The 19,997-nt window shown below is 39.8% G+C and overlaps 2 protein-coding genes across 3 annotated transcripts; both read right to left on the bottom strand.

Moving 5' to 3' along the window:
• Window positions 1-470: 470 nt before the first annotated feature.
• Window positions 471-2,785, bottom strand: LOC122037342 (cytochrome P450 704C1-like). The gene is made up of 6 exons (XM_042596781.1): window positions 2,450-2,785; window positions 2,008-2,223; window positions 1,634-1,924; window positions 1,223-1,558; window positions 935-1,138; window positions 471-836 (listed from the first exon to the last, which is right to left on the bottom strand). Exons 1-6 carry the CDS (start codon window positions 2,744-2,746, stop codon window positions 657-659), a joined length of 1,524 nt encoding a protein of 507 aa, XP_042452715.1. The 5' UTR covers window positions 2,747-2,785; the 3' UTR covers window positions 471-656.
• Window positions 2,786-16,145: 13,360 nt separating this feature from the next.
• On the bottom strand, window positions 16,146-18,524 carry LOC122037335 (cytochrome P450 704C1-like). 2 transcript variants are annotated; one of them, XM_042596770.1, is made up of 6 exons: window positions 18,118-18,524; window positions 17,682-17,897; window positions 17,306-17,596; window positions 16,895-17,230; window positions 16,607-16,810; window positions 16,146-16,509 (listed from the first exon to the last, which is right to left on the bottom strand). In XM_042596770.1, the coding sequence occupies exons 1-6, from the start codon at window positions 18,412-18,414 to the stop codon at window positions 16,330-16,332; spliced, it is 1,524 nt and encodes a 507-aa protein (XP_042452704.1). In that variant the 5' UTR covers window positions 18,415-18,524; the 3' UTR covers window positions 16,146-16,329. The 2 variants fall into 2 exon arrangements, with proteins under 2 accessions (XP_042452704.1, XP_042452703.1); XM_042596769.1 differs by having other exon boundaries at window positions 16,895-17,239; window positions 18,118-18,518.
• Window positions 18,525-19,997: the final 1,473 nt, after the last annotated feature.

The following is a 19,997-nucleotide window of genomic DNA, read 5'->3' as shown; positions in this document are numbered from 1 at the left end:
GGCCTAGGGACGGATTGGCGGGGGCGCTGGGGCGAGCGAATCGTCTTTTGCCACATAAGACAACCAAGATTCAAATTGATAATAAAATCTTCCATGATAGAAGAAAACACATTGATACGCACTATCACTATATCGGAGAATGCATTACAAGAAAAGAGGTGCAAGTGAAATATATAAAATCTCAAGATTAAATTATTGATATTTTTACCAAATCTCTCAAATTTGAAGACTTCATCAGGATGCGAAATTTACTTGGAGTTACAAAATCAAGTTTAAGAGAGAGTGTTGAAATTAAATTTGATTTTGGATAAAAATAATAATAAATTAATATAGAATTAGTGGATGGAGATAGAATTTGATGAGGTGACAATCTTGATAAAAATAAGAGTTCGTGGAGATAGAATTTGATGAGGTGATAAGAATAAAAGTTCATGAAGATAAATAAAGAAAAATAAAGTCGAGATTCAATGTATCTAAAATTAGTGTTTATTCAATAAACCAATAAATATGTATTTTTTTTTCCAATGAATAAAACAAGTTAGAGTTTTTATTTTATTCTCCTTCTCTTCCATATAAAGATTCTCCTCCTCTTTCACATTATTTTCTCCCATAATTTCTTTTATTTCTTCTTCAATAATTCTTTTTCCAACAGCTCTTTATCTAGAGAGCACTTCAAGGAAGAGCCCTTGGTCAATTTGAAGCGTTGTCGTGGTCTTATAATGAACATCCTTCTGCTCATCACGAAGCTTGAACTGGAAGAAGTATAGAAGAACTGCTGCGTATATCTTCATTTGTCTGTAGGCAAATTCTTTCCCCAAGCAAATTCTTGGACCAGCCTAAAATACCCCCAATAAAAACAGAAAAAAATACTAATTTTCTCGTAGAAGATCTAAAATACCAGTTTCTTGAACCACTTATGGATCAATTTGCTTACTTGAAAAGCTACAAACTTGTAGGGACTTTCAGACTGGAAGACCCCTTCATCATCCAGCCATCTTTCCGGTCGAAAAATCCCTGCATCCTCACCCCACAAATATTCCATTCTACCCATTGCGTATGGCTGGTAGAACACAATGTCGCCTTTGCTCACATTGTAGCCTCCTGGCAGAACGTCATCTGAAAAGCAAACCTTGTTATCCTGAACAAACAATACAATTCACTGAGATCGTGCCATTTCGTCTACTTATTTGTTCAGAATTGATTGTAGCACTTAAAAACTTACTAAAGGAACTGCAGGGAAGAACCTCAGTGTCTCGGTGAGGGTAGCATGGAGATAGTGAAGATTGTTGAGGGACTCATCTTTTATGTTTCGCGAAAACTCTGCAAAGTCTACGCATTCATTTGGTTCGATTACTCGCTTTACTTCTTGATATATCTTCTCCTGCACGGAGGGGTTCTTGCAGATCAAGAAGAAGAACCATGCAAGTGTGCCTGCTGTACTATCTTTTCCAGCAATGACAAAGTTCAGAATTATATCCCTCAGGTATCGCAAATCGATCTTATCTGGATTGTTCTTGCTCTCCTCTAAGAATTTTGAAAGAATATCATCTTTCTTGTCCTGTGTACGATGACAAAAGATGGCAATTAGTACTAGCTCTGAATATTTAGTCGTAGTGTTCAGATGTCCACTTACTGTCTCAATATTTCCTTGGTTTGTGATTTGTTTGAGCCTAATGTCCATCACGTTGTATACAAATTCATCGACAACTTTTATATGTTTCTTGAGAGCTGCTTCAGATCCAACATTCAGAAACCTCATGATCTTCCAAAAGGCATTTACAAACCTGAGCATGATCCACTTGTTTGAGGCATCAAATGCCTTGGCGAACTCACTTCCGCTGCGACTCGAACCATCCAAGCAATTCAACTCGAACCCGAGCGCGATTTTTAATGTGGAATCCATGGTGGATTTCATCAAGAGATCCTATTGAAGCTTTCGTAACTTAGTTTTCATTGCTTACATGTATGTACATACATGTAGCTAGATTCAAAAAATTAAACACTTACTTGTATATCGAACATTTGGTCAGTGTTGGCGAGGGAAGAGATAGTATTTGCGAGCTTGGATGCACTATTTTTGAAAATAGCACCACTAAAATCTCTCAAGGATTTGGTGGAGAAATTGAAGCTTGCAAGCTTTCGTTGGTGGCGCCACTTATCGCCATCTACTGCAAAAATGCCATCTCCAAACAGGTCGTGTGCGTTTTCATAATTATATGATCCCTAAATTAAGCAGAATATTTGTTACCATTAAGTCAAAAAAGAATTTATTTATTTATTTATTTATTTTGGAAGGGATCAATGACTTAACATGGAAGATTTCATGCATCTTGAGGCAACAATAATATTTTGTTAGATTTTGAATAAGTAGAGAATATTTATATCAAACTCTACCCAAAAAGGCACTTTAATTCTCAACAGTTTTGTCGGTCGATGAAAGCGTACGTACCTTGCCGTAATTGCTGAAGTTGGTTCTAAGTATGTACTCGACGACGGCAGGGTCGGAGGTGTAGAGCTGCCGGCCGAAGGGCGAGAGCAAACGGTAGTTCTTGTGACGGCGAGCCAGCTCCGTGTGGTAGTCGTGCAGCCTTTGGAAGTTGAGAAATTGGTGGAAGATGGTGCCCACCACCGGAGGATCTTGTCGCCTCTTCTTGCTGGCGAGCAAGGCAACAGCAGCGAGCAGCAGAAACCCAACTGCCGCTACAACAGAGACAGAGACAGAGACAAAACCCGCTGAGAACCCCATGAAGCTTGAGGTCGAGTGAAGGGAGGGTGATCGACTCAGTCCTTATATCACGGAGGCACATACGTGTTTGGATCGACTTTCGCCTCTCTCTCTTTCTCTGACCTTTGCCTCCGTTCACACGTAAAGCCGTACGTGTAATTTAATGTCATTTAATGCTATTCAATTGTGCATACTCTTTCCCATTCATCTAGAGATGAATTAATGAGTAATGACCGTCCTTCTGTACGGTCCGATAATTGAAATATAAAATATTATTATAAACTTTAGGGTCGAAATTTGACACGTAGTATACTTTTCTTGTACCTCTACCACATGACCACTGATTTACCTTCTCACACGATCGTCTGTTATTTGTTCACCGCCTCACCCAACAACAGCAGTATCATGGAACGAGGCCGCCGTGCGCGGAGTTTAAATCATCTGTCCCCAATATCATCTATCCTCATATTTTATTCATCACTCCAGTTTATTATTAGTGGCCTCCAACCATTGTCTCAATTAATATTATAATCCTTGGAGAAGGTGAACTCAAGGAGGTCGTCATCGGCACGATCGGCACTGGAATTCGGCCGAATTTGAGTAAAATTTCCTCTACTGTCGATCTAAGTCCCTGTTCTGATCCGGTCAGATTCCAGCACTTATCGTACCAATGATGATCTCTTTGAGTTCATCTTCCTTAAGAGTTATAGTATTCATCGGGACAACGATTGAAGACAGTCGATGATTGATTAAGATGATATGTGAGACACGGAGAGAAAAAAATTTGAGGACAGATGATTTATTTGCTCGTGCGCGACTACCGTTACCGTACGAACTGTGTCATGGTAAGAAAAATTAATATTTTTTGTTTATCTTGAAGTCAATACGGTTTATGTTCTAACAAGTAAAATAATGATGAAAACACTGGCAGCATGGGCAAGGCCGTGTGATCCAAGCTATCCTTCATTAACAAGCATGCGGTAGTTATATGTTGTCCAAAATTTAAAATTCTTCTTTCTTCGGCAGCTCATTGAACCACGTATACATATAAATCAATTTGCCTACCTACCCACATGAATAATAATTATTCATTTAATCGGGGCATGCAGTACTTGAGACATCAGGCGTTGAGACATCAGATACGATCGTATTAGATTTTGAAATCGAAATTTGATAAAGTCGGAGCACATCTTTTTGCATATTTTGACCATTTTTATTAATATTGAGTAGTCATATATAATTTATCTCTTTCATATTGATAAAGATATTAAAGTAAATGAATCGATTTTTTTTTTAGCATATGAATGATAATTATTCGACTCCTATTTATTATTATTATTATTTTGTCCCCTCGGGATCTTGAGGTAGTGCGGTAGTTAAAATATATATGGAGTATTACCATATGAGATCTTGGGATCGATACTCGATACGTCCAAGCATGTCTTTCCCCTTGTCTTAGCCACCTACACTAATGGCTAGTTGCCACCATGATTACCTCTTCCGTGTTGACCTAAGGACGGTTTGACGGGGGGCGCTGGGGTGAGCAAATCGCCTTGTGCCACATGAATGATAATTATTCGTCTTCTCGGGGTGGTGCGGTGGTTGATGCATGAGGAGTTGCCACGTGAGATATTGGGATCGAAACTCGACACATCCGTGCATGTCTTCCCCCATACCTTGGCCACTTGCACTAATGGCTAGCAGCTACCCGTGATTTACCTCCTCTGTGTTGGCATTGGGATGGGTTGACGGAGGCACTGGAGGACGAATCACCTTTTTTTGCCACATGAATGATAATTATTTAGTCTCATCGGGGTGGTGCGATAGTTAAGGCATGAGCGTTACCATATTAGATCATGGAGTCAAAATCGACGCTTCCAAGCATGCCTTCTGTCATGCCTTAACCATTGCACTAATGGCTAGTAGTCACCCATGATTTACCTCCTCCGTGTTGACCTAGGGAAGGGTTGGCGGGAGAGCTGGGGGTAAGCGAATCGTCTTTTCTACCACATGAATGACAATTATTCAGTCCCTTCAGGACGATACAGTGGTTAAGGAATGGGGTGTTGCCATATTATGTCATGGGGTTGAAATTCAATACATCTGAGCATGCCTTCCCCCATGCCTTAGCCACTATACTAATGGTCAGTAGTCACCCATAATTTATCTCCTAGGTCATAGGGGGTGATAATCCTAGGTCATAGGGGGTGGTAACCCTATGCGGAAAGTCTTGGTGGATCGAGGGCTTCGGGAAAAAGTCCTAAAGTCGAGGACTCTAGGTGAAAAGTCCTGGTGTCGCGAACCAGGTGAAAGATTGGGCGGATCGTGGAGTGGACGTCCGACAGAAAGTCCTGAAGACTCGAGCACTGAGCAAAAGTCCAGTCGATCTGGAGGATCGAACTGGCAACAGGTATACTCTTCTGAGTGGAGTAGGTGAGGACGCGTTCCCCGGAAGAGGGAACAGTAGGCGTCGGTTCAACCTAGGATTTCTGGTAGAAATCCGAAATCAGAACCGGACAGTCCGAAGACTGTCAAATACTTTATTTATTGTATTTATATAGTGCTAACTTTGTCTTGCAGGGTATGTGTGTGTTTTGTGGACTAACATATTTTGAAGGGACTAAAGTGCACATCATGCCTCGGATGAATATTACCCGAGGCGCCCTCATGGAGCTTGAGGCGCCTCGGGTGCAAGGCAGAAGAAGTATGAGCAGCAAGCTTGGAGGTACCCTAAAGGGAGGTTGAGGCGCCTCAAGCCTAGCATCCAAGGCGCCTCCATGGAGCGATGAAGGCGCCTGCAGGCAGGATAAGCAGTAGGCAGCGGAGGCTTATCGCAGCACAGGAAGAGGGATAGGACTTCACCTTTGAGGCGCCTCCATGAGGACTTGGAGGCGCCCTCAATAGCCTATTTAAGGCCTCTTCGACCAGCCGCTCAAATTAACGATTTCAAAGTGATCTGGCTATTGTGTGTTGCTCTAAAGATGCCCAGAAGTGCTGTAGCAACGCCCCCAACGACTCGGAGCCTAGAATCTGCCATTTCTTTTTATCGTTGGTATATTTAACTACTGTTAATTGTGCATCTAATTGTAATCATTTATTGTACTCTTTGCGATATTATAGTTGTTACCCACCGAAAGCGATCAACGATCGCGGACCTTAGAGTAGGAGTCACCCTAGGCTCTGAACCAAATAAACACTTGATGTCTTCTGTGTGATTGCTTTACTTATTTCCGCTGCTTTATTCTTAACATATTTTTATCCGAAATATGTGAAAGCCACGAGCGCTATTCACCCCCCCTCTAGCGTGGTCTCAATCCAACAAAAAGTACCTGACTTGAGCGTCGGAGGGCCTACCCCGGGGATTTTTTCCCTGATTTCTGGCCTCTAACGTTCTGGGTGTCTGTCTGAGTGTGTGCAGAGCTCAAGTACCGCTGGCTCAGTCATCGTTGCCCATCAGCACCACGTGGGGGTCTATTCCTGTAGGCGCATATGAGAACGGTGTCCCAGTCACCCTCCGTCAACGCTAGCAACAACTCATCCGACCTTCATCTACTCAGATTCCAGACAGGATCAATTTGGCGTCGTCTGTGGGAGATTTCTTCACCTGTTCTGGAACGTGAAGATAGAGGACACCGGACGGATCAACGTGACCATGACGACAGGGGGGTATGAACTATTCAAGAAGGCCAAGAGGCGAGCGGCTTTTGAGAAACAGACCACTGCTTCGTGACCGTACAAGATTTCTACGGTTTCCAAGGACCTGACTCATGTTTCTGATAGAGGGTCTAAGAGGAAACAACCCGAGGAGTTCCCACCGGTCTTCTATCGGGAACTTGGCCCAAACTATTATCACAAGGGTCTGGACTGTTATAATAAGAAAGAGCAACCATAACCCTCTATGGCGAAAAACTTCCCGCCCAGGAACTTAAAGAAGGGGAAGTTATAATCCTCAGGAAGGAGCCCCAAGGGGAGACTGATGAACAAGTGTCATTCTCTCTAAGGGTGCTAGAGGAGAAGCTACCGAAGGGGTTCAAGCCCCCAACCATTGGAGAGTACGACGATAGCAAGGATCCGAGGATCATCTTCCGAAGTTTCAGAACTCTGCACTGTTGCACCAATATAGCGACACCAATAAGTGTCGAGTGTTTTTGAACACTCTATCTGGCTCGGCCCAGAAATGGTTTGATGGATTGCTGAACGGGTCCATCACTTGTTTCCATGATTTCAAGACTGTCTTCCTGCGTCATTTCGCCAGAAGCAGGAAGTATCAGAAGACAGACCACTATCTCTTCGCCCTCAAGAAGATATTTGGTTTGCTTGGCCTCCACATGTTGTACAACTTGGGACCATGGTTCTTGATGATGAGACTGAGGGCCTACCCGGGGTCCTTTATGTGGAGGAGGTGGTGGTGCTTGACACTCGGGAGTTGAGGCCGGAACGGGCGTGGCGACTTCCTTCTTCTGGGTGGACTGCGCCTCTTCGACATTGATGTACTCTGTTACTTGACTGAGTAGATGGTCAAAATCTCTAGGGATCCTTCTGATGAGAGAATGAAAGAAATCATTGTCTGTGAGCTCTTGAGAAAAGGCGCTCACCAAGATCTCTGGGGTGGCTAAGGGAAAATCTATGGCCACTTAATTGAACTTCTTAATGTAAGTCCTGAGCATCTATTTGGGTCCCTATTTGAGTGAAAAGAGGCTCAGGGGGGTCTTATGTTATCGGCAGCTGCTAGCAAAATGATTAGGGATGGCAATGGGTCAGGTTCGAATTGGATTCTATATCCTCCATCCCCATACCCATTGGGTATATGATCTCCGATGGGTATACTCATACCCATTAAATGATTGGATATCTTCTATAGTTATAATTTTTCTTCTTTCTATCCAATTATTATCATTCAACAAAAATATATTAAAATTAACAACTATATATATATATATATATATATATATATATATATATATATATATATATATATATATATATATATATATATATATATATATATATATATATATATATAAAAATTAAAAAATAGATTAAACATCTATATAGTCTCCTATTAATATCAACAAAAATTGTAAGTTAATTTTGGAAAAAGGATTTTTTTTTTAATATATGTATATATATTATTTAATCAGGTATTCGGGTCGGGTATCGGGTATTGATAGTCTCTCCATACCCTCCTCCATTCGGGTCGGATGTCGGATCCTCTATCGGATTCTGGTGAAATTGTCATCCCTAAAAATGATGAAGAAAAACTTTATGAAAATCCTTAGAACTGCAGATGGATTCGGACAGTAGTCGCTTAAACTACCTCTATGCCAAGCCAGAGAGTATATTGAGAAACGCTCGACACTTAACATTGTCTGTATATTGGTGGAGGGCAACGGTCTTAAACTCAAGGAGGTAGTCTTCAGGGTCAGTTGACCCTTTATATTCCCCTATCGTCATAGGTTAATAGTGCTTTGCCAGCTTGTCTCCCAATATCTCCTGGGAGAATGGCATACTTGCCCGTTCAGGAGAGTTATTGATTGTCGGGCTTTTCCCTTGTGCATATCCTACATGGGTGCATGCCTAGTAGAATACACTTAGGGCCTTTTCTCTTGGCCCATTTCCCCGAACGGAGTGCAGAATAGTATCCGATGGCATGCTATATCGGGGCTGGTGGCACAAGCGGTAAGCCAACCAGCGGGATAGATGGTTGCACAAACCTTGCAGCTGGTGGGGGAATTGGGTGAAACCCAGCATGGACTTCTACTTGAGTCCTTCAGTATGAGGACCCATCTTAGAGACAGTCGGATCGTGTGGCAATGTGCCAATGGCGACTGCTTGCTGTTGTTGCATCATCTTTTGAGCTCGGGCTATGACTAGCAGCTTAAAATCTTCTTGAGATAAGATGACAGTAGTAAATCATCCGCTTCTTCCATCTTTTCCTTCAGATATATTCATATAATAGTTCCCACAAACGGTGTCAAATTTGATTATGTCTAAAAATTAGAGAGATGACGCGAGTAGGTGGAGATGTGGTTGACTAGCCAAAGACGTCATGAGAGAGAGAAGATGATGAATTGGAACAGGAAAAGAGCTCCGAGTACCTTTCTCTACTCTACACACACTTAAGAGAGCAAACAAGACACCAGTGCCCAAAAACTAGGGAAGGGTCCTTGGCGAAGACCCTTTGACACTTAAGTCAGTACGATGTCTGAGCAACTAAAACAGAGAGAAGAACAGTAGAATGCATAACTGCTATCAAAAAAATACGTACCTTGCCAACGGAAAGGGCCCTCCTTTATTTACCATATCTCATAACCTCCGCAATCATGAGGTGACAGAGAATGTCAGAGGTTGTTCAGTAGGGGAATGGAAGACATACAGCTTGGGCGATGTACAATAAATTCAAAGAATCTTCCGTTACTTATATGCACACCTTTTTATCTTTTGTAACTTACGCCATTAATTAGGCGGTTAAAGGAATATGTTGTCAGAAGTTGTTGGCTGCTTGGAAGTGCAATCACCTTTGAAGAAGGTTCTAGTAAATGATCATATTATAATAGAATAATATTCTCTGATAAACTGTTATTATTCTGACAGGTTATTGTGATTCTCTAATCATGTTTTCTAATGAGTGTATCGGGCGGGTCTTTAAACCAGTCGACTGCATATCTATTCTTCTTTTAAGCTGCTTGGTTATGTACTGGGTGGTGCTGAGATCCGTTTTAGAAGTAATATGAACCTAAGTCTCCTAGGTCCGGTCGACTCTTTAGCCGACCGACCATATACAAGGATACTTACCTTTAAGGAATAGGGAACTGAGTCCTTGGAGATTCAGTCAGACTTTAAGTCGATCATTTATATGAGAGAAGACTCGCCTTTGAAGCGGAAACCAGAGATCTAAAAATTCGGTCGAATTTATAAGGGGAATTACTTTTCTATATGTATAAGAGACTGACATGCTGAACTGTATAAATCTGATCAAAGTTATTACTGATCAGTTATATAAAGGTGGACTAGTATGTGAGAGAACTCATAAGGTCGACCGATCATATACTATAAGACTTTTATTGAGTGGGAATCTGGGCCCCTTATTCCGGCTAGATTTATGACCGGTCAGATTTGTGATAAGTTAGATGTTCCTAAAACTCGGTCGGATATAGAATGCTCGGATATATGATAGATGTCTCAATACAATAGAATGGAGTGCTAGGTTTCCTAAGTCAGACCGTTTATAGGCCGATCATCCTCATTATGAAGGCCTTAGTGATGGGCGAATACCAAAACCTCATGGAGAGTGACACGCTTACTGTCACCTCCTCTTGACCTTAAATACCACGTCACTTTGACTTTGACTACTGTCATGTTATACCTAGGTGCCTTTAACATCTCGTATCAGCTACTTTCTCATTATTCAAGGCCTAATTTGTTGTCAATCGCCTCGATAATCTGAAGGTCAAATTTTTAAAGTGCAATCGTTTTCTTCGATATCTCTTCCTTTGTGTCTTTCAGGTAGGAATTGGAAGAGGAATAGGGTGATAAAGAATCGGAGACGAACGATAAATCTTATTGATTAATGTGTCTATAAATAATAGACTTTATATATGTTTACATGGTATCAAGTATTTTCAAAGAGTTTTATTGCATAAATCCTAAGAAAGCTTCAAATATTTGAATGAATTAAATATTTTTAATTTTTTTATTTCCTTTAAGAAAAATGATAAAAATATTTTTCTTATCTTGAAATCTATGACAAAATCATTTTTTATGGGATCTATCATTTATTTAATTTTTGTACTTATCCTATCAAATATAATAAGAAATATAAAAATAAAAATCAAATCTTTTAAGTTTAAGGCGCGCATTGAATTATAATTTCTTGATTATAATATTCCTTCTTAAAATATAAACTATTTAGAATATAAAAAAATCTATAAGAACAGGGAGAAATAATTAGAGAATTTTAGTTTTGATATAAATCTATAAGGTTATTTGTTTATGATATAACTTCCTGGTGTTTCCTATTTATTCATTGATACTGAAGATAATCACTCTGCGTAAGTCCTGACTTCATAGTCTTTGACTCTATAAGTCATCCCCAACTCCATATAGTCTTCGACTTCATACAGTCCCGACTCTATACTATCCCCGACTCCTTGTATCCTCCAACTCTATATAATCTTCGACTCCACACAGTCCCTAACTCCACGCAGCCCTAGAATTCAAGATTCCCATATCCAGACCGATCACTGATATACATGACTACTGACGGGCAAGACGTTGAACTATTGCTCATGGAAGATATGGACAACACAGTCATTTTTCCCAAAGAACGTGGGAAACATAGTCATTTAACTCGATAAAAGTGGCCAATGCAGTCATTTATTTTAGAAAACATGAGTAATGAAAGCACAGATATAATAACACGTGAAGAACGCGAGAGCATAACTACAGTTCTATAAAAGATTGTTAGCCCTCACGGGGGCATGGGGTAACTCTTGAAACCTAAGCAACTTCTACTACTTTTCTTCTTCATTCTCCTTTACTGTAGACTGACTTAAACATTAGAGTGACCAAGCTAGGACACTCCTTAACCATTATTTTAACTCTCTCTTCCCTTCTCCTTTCTAGATTCCACTAGACCTCTCTACAAATCCTTGTTCTTGTTGAAATTCAGTAGATGTTCTTGTTGAAATTAAATTTGATTTTGGATAAAAAAAATAATAATAAATTAATATAGAGTTGGTGGATGGAGATAGATTTTGATGAGGTGGCAATCTTAATAAGAATAAGAGTTCGTGGAGATAGAATTTGATAAAGTGATAAGGATAAGGTTCGTGGAGATAGAATAAAGAAAAATAAAGTCTAGATTCAATGTATCTGAGATTAGTGCTTATCAAATATGCCTATAAATATGTATTTTTTTCCAATGAATGAAGCAAGTTGAGTTTTTTTTTATTCTCCTTCTCTTCCATGTAGAGATTCTCCTCCTCTTTCACATAATTTTCTCCGATAATTTCTTTTATTTCTTCTCCAATAATTCTTTTTCCAACAAAGTGATATCAAAATCATGTCTAATGGAGGTATGTGTTGGTGCAATCCCTTAGGTCAAGGTTGACTGGTTTGACCAAGCTTGAGTCTTGGTCATAGTTTCGATGTTTGACAATACATGTAGACACATGGACAATGCAGGTGCAGTTGTTCATATGGGGAGATTCTGATCTTGGACTGATCAGTGTGAATGAAGAAGAGTCAAGTAGGTATACCTGACTGGATGGAAATCCTGGTGAGTGAAGTCAGGTGAAAGTCCTAGTGAGTGAAGCTAAGCAGATGAAAGTCCTAGTGAGTGAAGCTAGGCAGATGAAAGTCCTAGTGAGTGAAGCTAGGCAGTATGAAAATCCTGGTGAGTGAAGCCAGGTGAAAGACCTAGTGAGTGAAGCTAGGCAGATTGAAAACCCTAGTGAGTGAAGCTAGGTGAAAGTCCAAGTAGGTCAAGAGAGTGACCGGATACTTGGCATGAAAGAAAAGTCCAAGTGGGTCAAAGGGATTGACCGGACACTTGGTGAGGGAGTCCTAGCAGGTCAAGGGAGTGACTAGATGCTAGGCATGACGTACCAACAGGTTAAGTTTGACCGGATGTTGGTTTGGGAGGTTTGGGACTTGGTTTCGGGCAAAAACCAAGCTCTTGATCGATCAGTGGATCGATCCAGACCTTTCCCAGCGAACAGAAAGCCTCTGGATCGATCAGTGGATCGATCCAGAGGTCTCACCAGCGAACGCTTCGCGCGATAAGCGCTGGATCGATCCGTGGATCGATCCAGGCGTTTTTCCATTGCACAGAGGCGCTCTGGATCGATCCGTGGATTGATCCAAAGCCTCCCCGATCGATTGGGAATAATCGAATCGATTGGGATCCGACCGTTGCGTCGTATTTAAGCCGCAGGCGTTCATTTCCTTCGGCATCTCTTCACCGATTCATTCCAGATTCATCACAGCTCCTCTACAACTCTTCTCAAGCTCAAGATCGCCAGTTCTTGAAGGTTCTTGGAGGCTCTTCCAAGTCAAGAGGCTGATCAAAGCAAGAAGAAGAAACTAGGGTTAGGGTTTGTGCACTCATTGTAAGCTTGTAAGCTTGTATTTCTTTACTACCCTTTCTTCTTCTTGTATTGAGTCTTGTAGGGCTTCTCCGTCCTTGGTAGTTACCATAAAGGAGAGTTTCATTAGTGGAGGGTGCGTGCGTTGTGTGGATCCTTGGATTAGTCACCTCCCTTGGAGGTGGATACCAAGTAAAATCCAAGTGTTAGCGTGTTTGTATTTGTTTCTTTGTATTTCCGCTGTGCATCCTTGAAGAAACAAGCAACGCCGAGCAACGAGCAAGCGAAGAGCTATTCACCCCCCTCTAGCTACTTTTCGGTCCTAACAGTATGATTCCCTTCCAAGTTCCAATACTCAAGGCGAGTAATTATGATAATTAGAGTATCAAGATGAAGGCGTTTCTTGGAGCTCATGATGTTTGGGAGATTATAGAAAAAGGTTACGTTGAGCCGCATGATAACTCTACGCTATCTCCTATTGAAAAAAATAGTTTAAGAGATTTAAGAAAGAGAGACAAGAAGGCTCTCTTCCTCATTTATCAAGCTTTAGATGAGGATGGTTTCGAGAAAATCTCAAGTGCTACTTCGGTCAAACAAGCATGGGAAAAGCTTCAAGTCTCATATCAAGGAGAAGAAAAGATAAAAAAGGTATGACTTCAAACATTAAAAAGTCAATTTGATGCTCTTCATATGAAGGAAGGCGAATTGGTATCCGATTACTTTTCTAGAGTCTCTACCATTTCTAATCAACTAAAGAGAAATGGTGAGAAATTAGGAGAAGTAATTACTATTGAGAAAATTCTTCGATCACTGGATTCAAAATTTGATAACATTACAACCATCATCGAAGAGACCAAGGATCTACAAGCCATGACGATAGAGTAACTCCTGGGTTCATTACAAGCCCATGAAGAAAAGAAGAAGATAAATGAAGAAATTACTCAACAACTCCTAAAGACGACTCTTCAACCAATAAAGAAATATGAAAGCTTCAATAACAATAGAAGTCAACGTGGAAGAGGTCGTGGATCTGGACGAGGTCGTCCTAATGAGCAAGGATGGATTTCTAACAACAATAATGAAAGAGGAGAACATTCAACAAGAGGACGTGGAAGAGGGTACACAAACTTGAGGTATGATAAATCTCAAGTTAAGTGCTACAATTGTAATAAATTTAGGCATTATTCTAAAAAATGTAGATCATCGAAGAACAAAGTATATGAAAGAGAAAACTATATGGAAGAAAGGAAAGAAGAAGATGACACCCTACTGCCAGCATATAAAGATAATAAAAGAGGCGTAGATACAATCTGGTATCTCGACACTGGTGCAAGCAACCATATGTGTGGGAAAATGAACATGTTCATAGAGCTTGATGAATCAGTTGGTGGTAATGTATCCTTCAGAGGTGAAAGGCAAAGGTAACATTCTCATCCGTTTGAAGAATGGAAAGCATGAATTTATCTCAAATATTTTTTTTGTGTCAAATATGAAGAGTAACATTTTGAGCTTAGGACAACTCTTGGAAAAAGGATATGATATTCATCTAAAAGATAATATGCTTATCTTGAAAGATGATATTGGTTGCTTAATTGCTAAAGTACCTATGTCAAGAAATAGAATGTTCTCACTTAATATTTAAAATGATGTTGTCAATTGTCTCAAAGCTTGTTATAAAGACATCACTTGGCTATGACATTTTCGATTTGGGCATCTCAATTTTGGAGGACTAGAATTGTTTTCAAAGAAAGAGATGACGAGAGGACTACCTTGCATCAAATATCATAATCAATTATGTGAAGCATGTCTACGTGGGAAGCAATTTAGAAGAGATTTTCCAAAAGAGTCAAGTTCAAGAGCCCAGAAGCCTCTTAAACTTATACATACGGATGTTTGCGGTCCAATAAAGCCAAGTTCACTTGGTAAGAGTAATTATTTTATTCTTTTTATAGATGACTTTTTTTCGAAAAACTTGGGTATACTTCTTGAAGCAAAAATCGGAGGTCTTCGGCATATTCAAAAAATTTAAAGAGACCGTAGAAAAAGGGAGTGGCCTCAAGATCAAAGCTATGCGTTCTGATCGAGGAGGAGAATTTACCTCAAAGGAGTTTCAAGAATTTTGTGAAGCCAACGGAATATAACAACCCTTAACGGTTCCAAGATCCCCTCAACAAAATGGAGTGGTGGAAAGAAATAATCGAATCATCCTTGACATGGCAAGGAGTATTCTTAAAAGCAAGGGGCTACCAAAAGAACTTTGGGCAGAAGCAGTTGCATGTGCAGTATACTTATCCAACCGATCACCAACAAAAGTGTGGGGGGCAAGACACCACAAGAAGCATGGAGCAGAATGAAACCTAGGATTTATCATCTAAGAGTTTTTTTAGTATAGCTCATGTTCATGTGTCTGATGAAGCAAGAAGTAAACTGGATGATAAAAGTAAAAAGTTTGTCTTTATTGGCTATGATACTAACTCAAAAGGGTATAAGCTGTACAATCCAGATACTGGAAAGATAATCATCAGTCAGGATATCAAATTTAATGAAGAAGAAGAATGGAATTGGGAATCTCAAAATGAAGATTACAACTTCTTCCCATACTTTGAAGAAGAAAATGTGGAGCAACCAAGGGTGGAGCAAACAAGAGAAGAGCCTACTACTCTACTAGTAACACCAACATTAAGTACTCTAGAGAATTCATCTATATCAACTTCAAATGAAAGAATACCACGCTTTAGAAGCTTACGGGACATTTATGAGGTAACCGAAAATCAAAAAAATCTTACTCTATGTTGCCTCTTTGTCAATTGCGAGCCTATAGATTTTGAAAAAGCTATAAAGAGCAAAAAGTGAAAGATGTGATGGATGAAAAAGTCAAGGTGATCGAAAAGAAAAGTACTCCACTTCCTGAAGGGCATAAGACAACTAAGATTCGAATTGATAATAAAATTTTCCATGATAGAAGAAAGCACATTTATATGCACTATCACTATATCGAAGAATGCATTACAAGAAAAGAGGTACAAGTGGAATATATAAAGTCTCAAGATCAAGTTGCTGATATATTTACCAAATCTCTCAAATTTGAAGACTTCATCAGGATGTAAAATTTACTTGGAGTTGCAAAATCAAGTTTAAGAGGGAGTATTGAAATTAAATTTGATTTGGGATAAAAATAATAATAAATTAATAAGAGTTAGTGGATGGAGATAGAATTTGATGAGATGGCAATCTTGATAAGAATAAAAATTCATAGAGATAAAATTTGATGACGTGATAAAAATAAGAGTTCGTGAATATAAAATAAAGAAAAATAAAATCTAGATTCAATGTATTTAAGATTAGTACTTATTTAATACGTCTATAAATATGTATTCTTTTTCTATGAATGAAACAAGTTGAGTTTTTATTTTATTATCCTTCTATTCCACATAGAAATTTTCCTCCTCTTCCACATTATTTTCTCCCATAATTTTTTTTTATTTCTTCTTCAATAATTCTTTTTCCAACAGTTCTTTATCTAGAGAGCACTTCAAGGAAGAGCCCTTTGTCAATTTGAAGCGTTGTCATGGTCTTATAATGGACATCCTTCTGCTCATCACGAAGCTTGAACTGGAAGAAGTATACAAGAACTGCTGCATATATCTTCATTAGTCTGTAGGCAAATTCTTTACCCAAGCAGATTCTTGGACCAGCCTAAAATACCCCAACAAAAAACAGAAAAAAATACTAATTATCTCGTAGAAGATTAAAATACCAGTTTCTTGAACCACTTATGGATCAATTTGCTTACTTGAAAAGCTACAAACTTGTAGGGACTTTCAGACTGGAAGACCCCTTCATCATCCAGCCATCTTTCCGGTCGGAAAATCCCGGCATCCTCGCCCCACAAATATTCCATTCTACCCATTGCGTATGGCTGGTAGAACACAATGTCGCCTTTGCTCACATTGTAGCCTCCTGGCAGAACGTCATCTGAAAAGCAAACCTTGTTGTCCTGAACAAACAATACAATTCACTGAGGTCGTGCCATTTCGTCTACTTATTTGTTCAGAATTGATTGTAGCACTTAAAAACTTACTAAAGGAACTGCAGGGAAGAACCTCAGTGTCTCGGTGAGGGTAGCATGGAGATAGTGGAGATTGTTGAGGGACTCATCTCTTATGTTTCGCGAAAACTCTGCAAAGTCTACGCATTCATTTGGTTCGATTACTCGCTTTACTTCTTGATATATCTTCTCCTGCACGGAGGGGTTCTTGCTGATCAAGAAGAAGAACCATGCGAGTGTGCCTGCTGTAGTATCTTTTCCAGCAATGACAAAGTTCAGAATTATATCCCTCAGATATCGCATATCGATCTTATCTGGATTGTTCTTGCTCTCCTCTAAGAATTTTGAAAGAATATCGTCTTTCTTGTCCTGTGTACGCTGACAAAAGATGGTAATTAGTATTAGCTCTGAATATTTAGTCGTAGTGTTCAGATGTCCACTTACTGTCTCAATATTTCCTTGGTTTGTGATTTGTTTGAGCCTAATGTCCATCACGTTGTATACAAATTCATCGACCACTTTTATATGTTTCTTGAGAGCTGCTTCAGATCCAACATTCAGAAACCTCATGATCTTCCAAAAGGCATTTACAAACCTTAGCAGGATCCACTCGTTTGACGCATCAAATGCCTTGGCGAACTCACTTCCGTTGCGACTCGAACCATCCAAGCAATTCAACTCGAACCCGAACGCGATTTTGAATGTGGAATCCATGGTGGATTTCATTAAGAGATCCTATTGAAGCTTTCGTTACTTAGTTTTCATTGCTTACGTACGTACATACATATACATGTAGCTAGATTTAAAACAAATTACTTACTTGTATATCGAACATTTGGTTAGAGTTGGTGAGGGAAGAGATAGTATCTGCGAGCTTGGATGCACTATTTTTGAAAATAGCACCACTAAAATCTCTCAAGGCTTTGGTGGAGAAATTGAAGCTTGCAAGCTTTCGTTGGTGGCGCCACTTATCACCATCTACTGCAAAGATGCCATCTCCAAGCAGCTCAAGTGTGTTTTCATAATTATATGATCCCTGAATAAATTAATCAGAATATTGATCACCAGCAAGTCACAAAAAGAATTTACTTATTTATTTATCTTGGAAGGGATAAATGACTTAACATGGAAGATTTCATGAGACAACGATAATATTTTGCTAGGTTTTGATTAATTAGAGAATGTTTATATCAAACTCTACCCAAAAAGGCGCTTTAATTCTCAACAGTTTGGTTGGTAGATGAAAGCGTACGTACCTTGCCGTAATTGCTGAAGTTGGTCTTAAGTATGTACTCGACGACGGCAGGGTCGGAGGTGTAGAGCTGCCGGCCGAAGGGCGAGAGCAAACGGTAGTTCTTGTGACGGCGAGCCAGCTCCGTGTGGTAGTCGTGCAGCCTTTGGAAGTTGAGAAATTGGTGGAAGATGGTGCCTACCACCGGAGGATCTTGTCGCCTCTTCTTGCTGGCGAGCAAGGCAACAGCAGCGAGCAGCAGAAACCCAACTGCCGCTACAACAGATATAGAGACAGAGACAAAACCCGCTGAGAACCCCATGAAGCTTGAGGATCGAGTGAAGGGAGGGTGATCGACTCAGTCCTTATATCACGGAGGCACATACGTGTTTGAATCGACTTTCGCCTCTCTCTCTGACCTTTGCCTCCGTTCACACGTAGAGCCGCACGTGTGGACAACTGGGGAATAAATCTTTTATCCTTATATTATATCTGTTTGTCACATACACATTCGGATGTTAAGATTTATCTTCCTTATGATAACTTTAGATCGAATACGATAAAATATTGGGAGCGAATTTTTTTTGCCTTTTGTCACAACGTAGAGCCGCACGTGTAATTTAATGTCATTTAATGGTATTCAATTGTGCAGACTCTGTCCTATTCATCTAGAGATGAATTAATGACCGTCCTTCTGGACGGTGCGATAATTGAAATATAAAATATTATTATTAGAGTCGGTGATCTAAGCTATCCTTTATTAACAAGCATGCGGTAGTTATATGTTGTCCAAAATTTAAAATTCTTATTTCTTCGGCAGCTCATTGAACCACGTATACATATAAATCAATTTGCCTACCTACCCCGTTGGTAAGTACATGAATAATAATTATTCATTTAATCGGGGCATGCAGTACTTGAGACATCAGGCGTTGAGACATCAGATATTATCGTATTAGATTTTGAAATTTGATAAAGCCCGATTATATCTTTTCCTATATTTTGATCATTTATAATAATAATTAATAATTATCTATAATTTATCTTTTTTATATTTATATTAATCTAAAAATAAGTTGATGAAAATATTAAGACGAACAAATCATCTTTTTTTACCAATTATTCGACTTCCATTTATTATTATTATTATTTTGTCCCCTCGGACCTCGAGGCAATGTGGTGGTTAAAATATAAAATATTATCACATAACGTCATGGGGCCGGTCGATATTCGGCGCGTCCAAGCATGTCTTTTTCCTTATCTTAGCCACCTATACTAATGACTAGTTGCCGCCATGATTACCTCTTCCGTGTTGACCTAAGGACGGTTTGAGGGGGCGCTGGGGTGAGCAAATCGTCTTGTGTCACATAAATGATAATTATTCGTCTTCTCAGGGTGGTGTGGTGGTTGAGGCATAAGGGGTTGCCACATGAGATATTGGGATTGAAATTCGGCACATCCGAGCATGTCTTCCCCCATACCTTGGCAACTTGCACTAATGGCTAACAGCTACCCGTGATTTACCTCCTCTGTGTTGGCATCGGGATGGGTTGACAGGGGCACTGGAGGATGAATCGCCTTTTTGCCACATGAATGATAATTATTTAGTCTCATCGGGGCGGTGCGATAGTTAAGGCATGAGCGTTACCATATTAGATCATGGAGTCAAAACTGACGCTTCCAAGCATGTCTTCTGTCATGCCTTAGCCATTGCACTAATGACTAGTAGTCACCCATGATTTATCTCCTCCGTGTTGGCCTGGGGAAGGGTTGGCGGGAGAGCTGGGGGTAAGTGAATCGTCTTTTCTACCACATGAATGACAATTATTCAGTCCCTTCGGGACGATACAATGGTTAAGGAATGGGGTGTTGCCATATTAGGTCATGGGGTTGAAATTCAATACA

Source organism: Zingiber officinale, unplaced genomic scaffold (assembly GCF_018446385.1).
Source record: "Zingiber officinale cultivar Zhangliang unplaced genomic scaffold, Zo_v1.1 ctg26, whole genome shotgun sequence".
NCBI classification, from domain to species: Eukaryota; Viridiplantae; Streptophyta; class Magnoliopsida; order Zingiberales; family Zingiberaceae; genus Zingiber; species Zingiber officinale.
The sequence above is the reverse complement of the archived record's forward strand: the minus strand, read 5'-3'. Positions and strand labels throughout refer to the sequence as shown.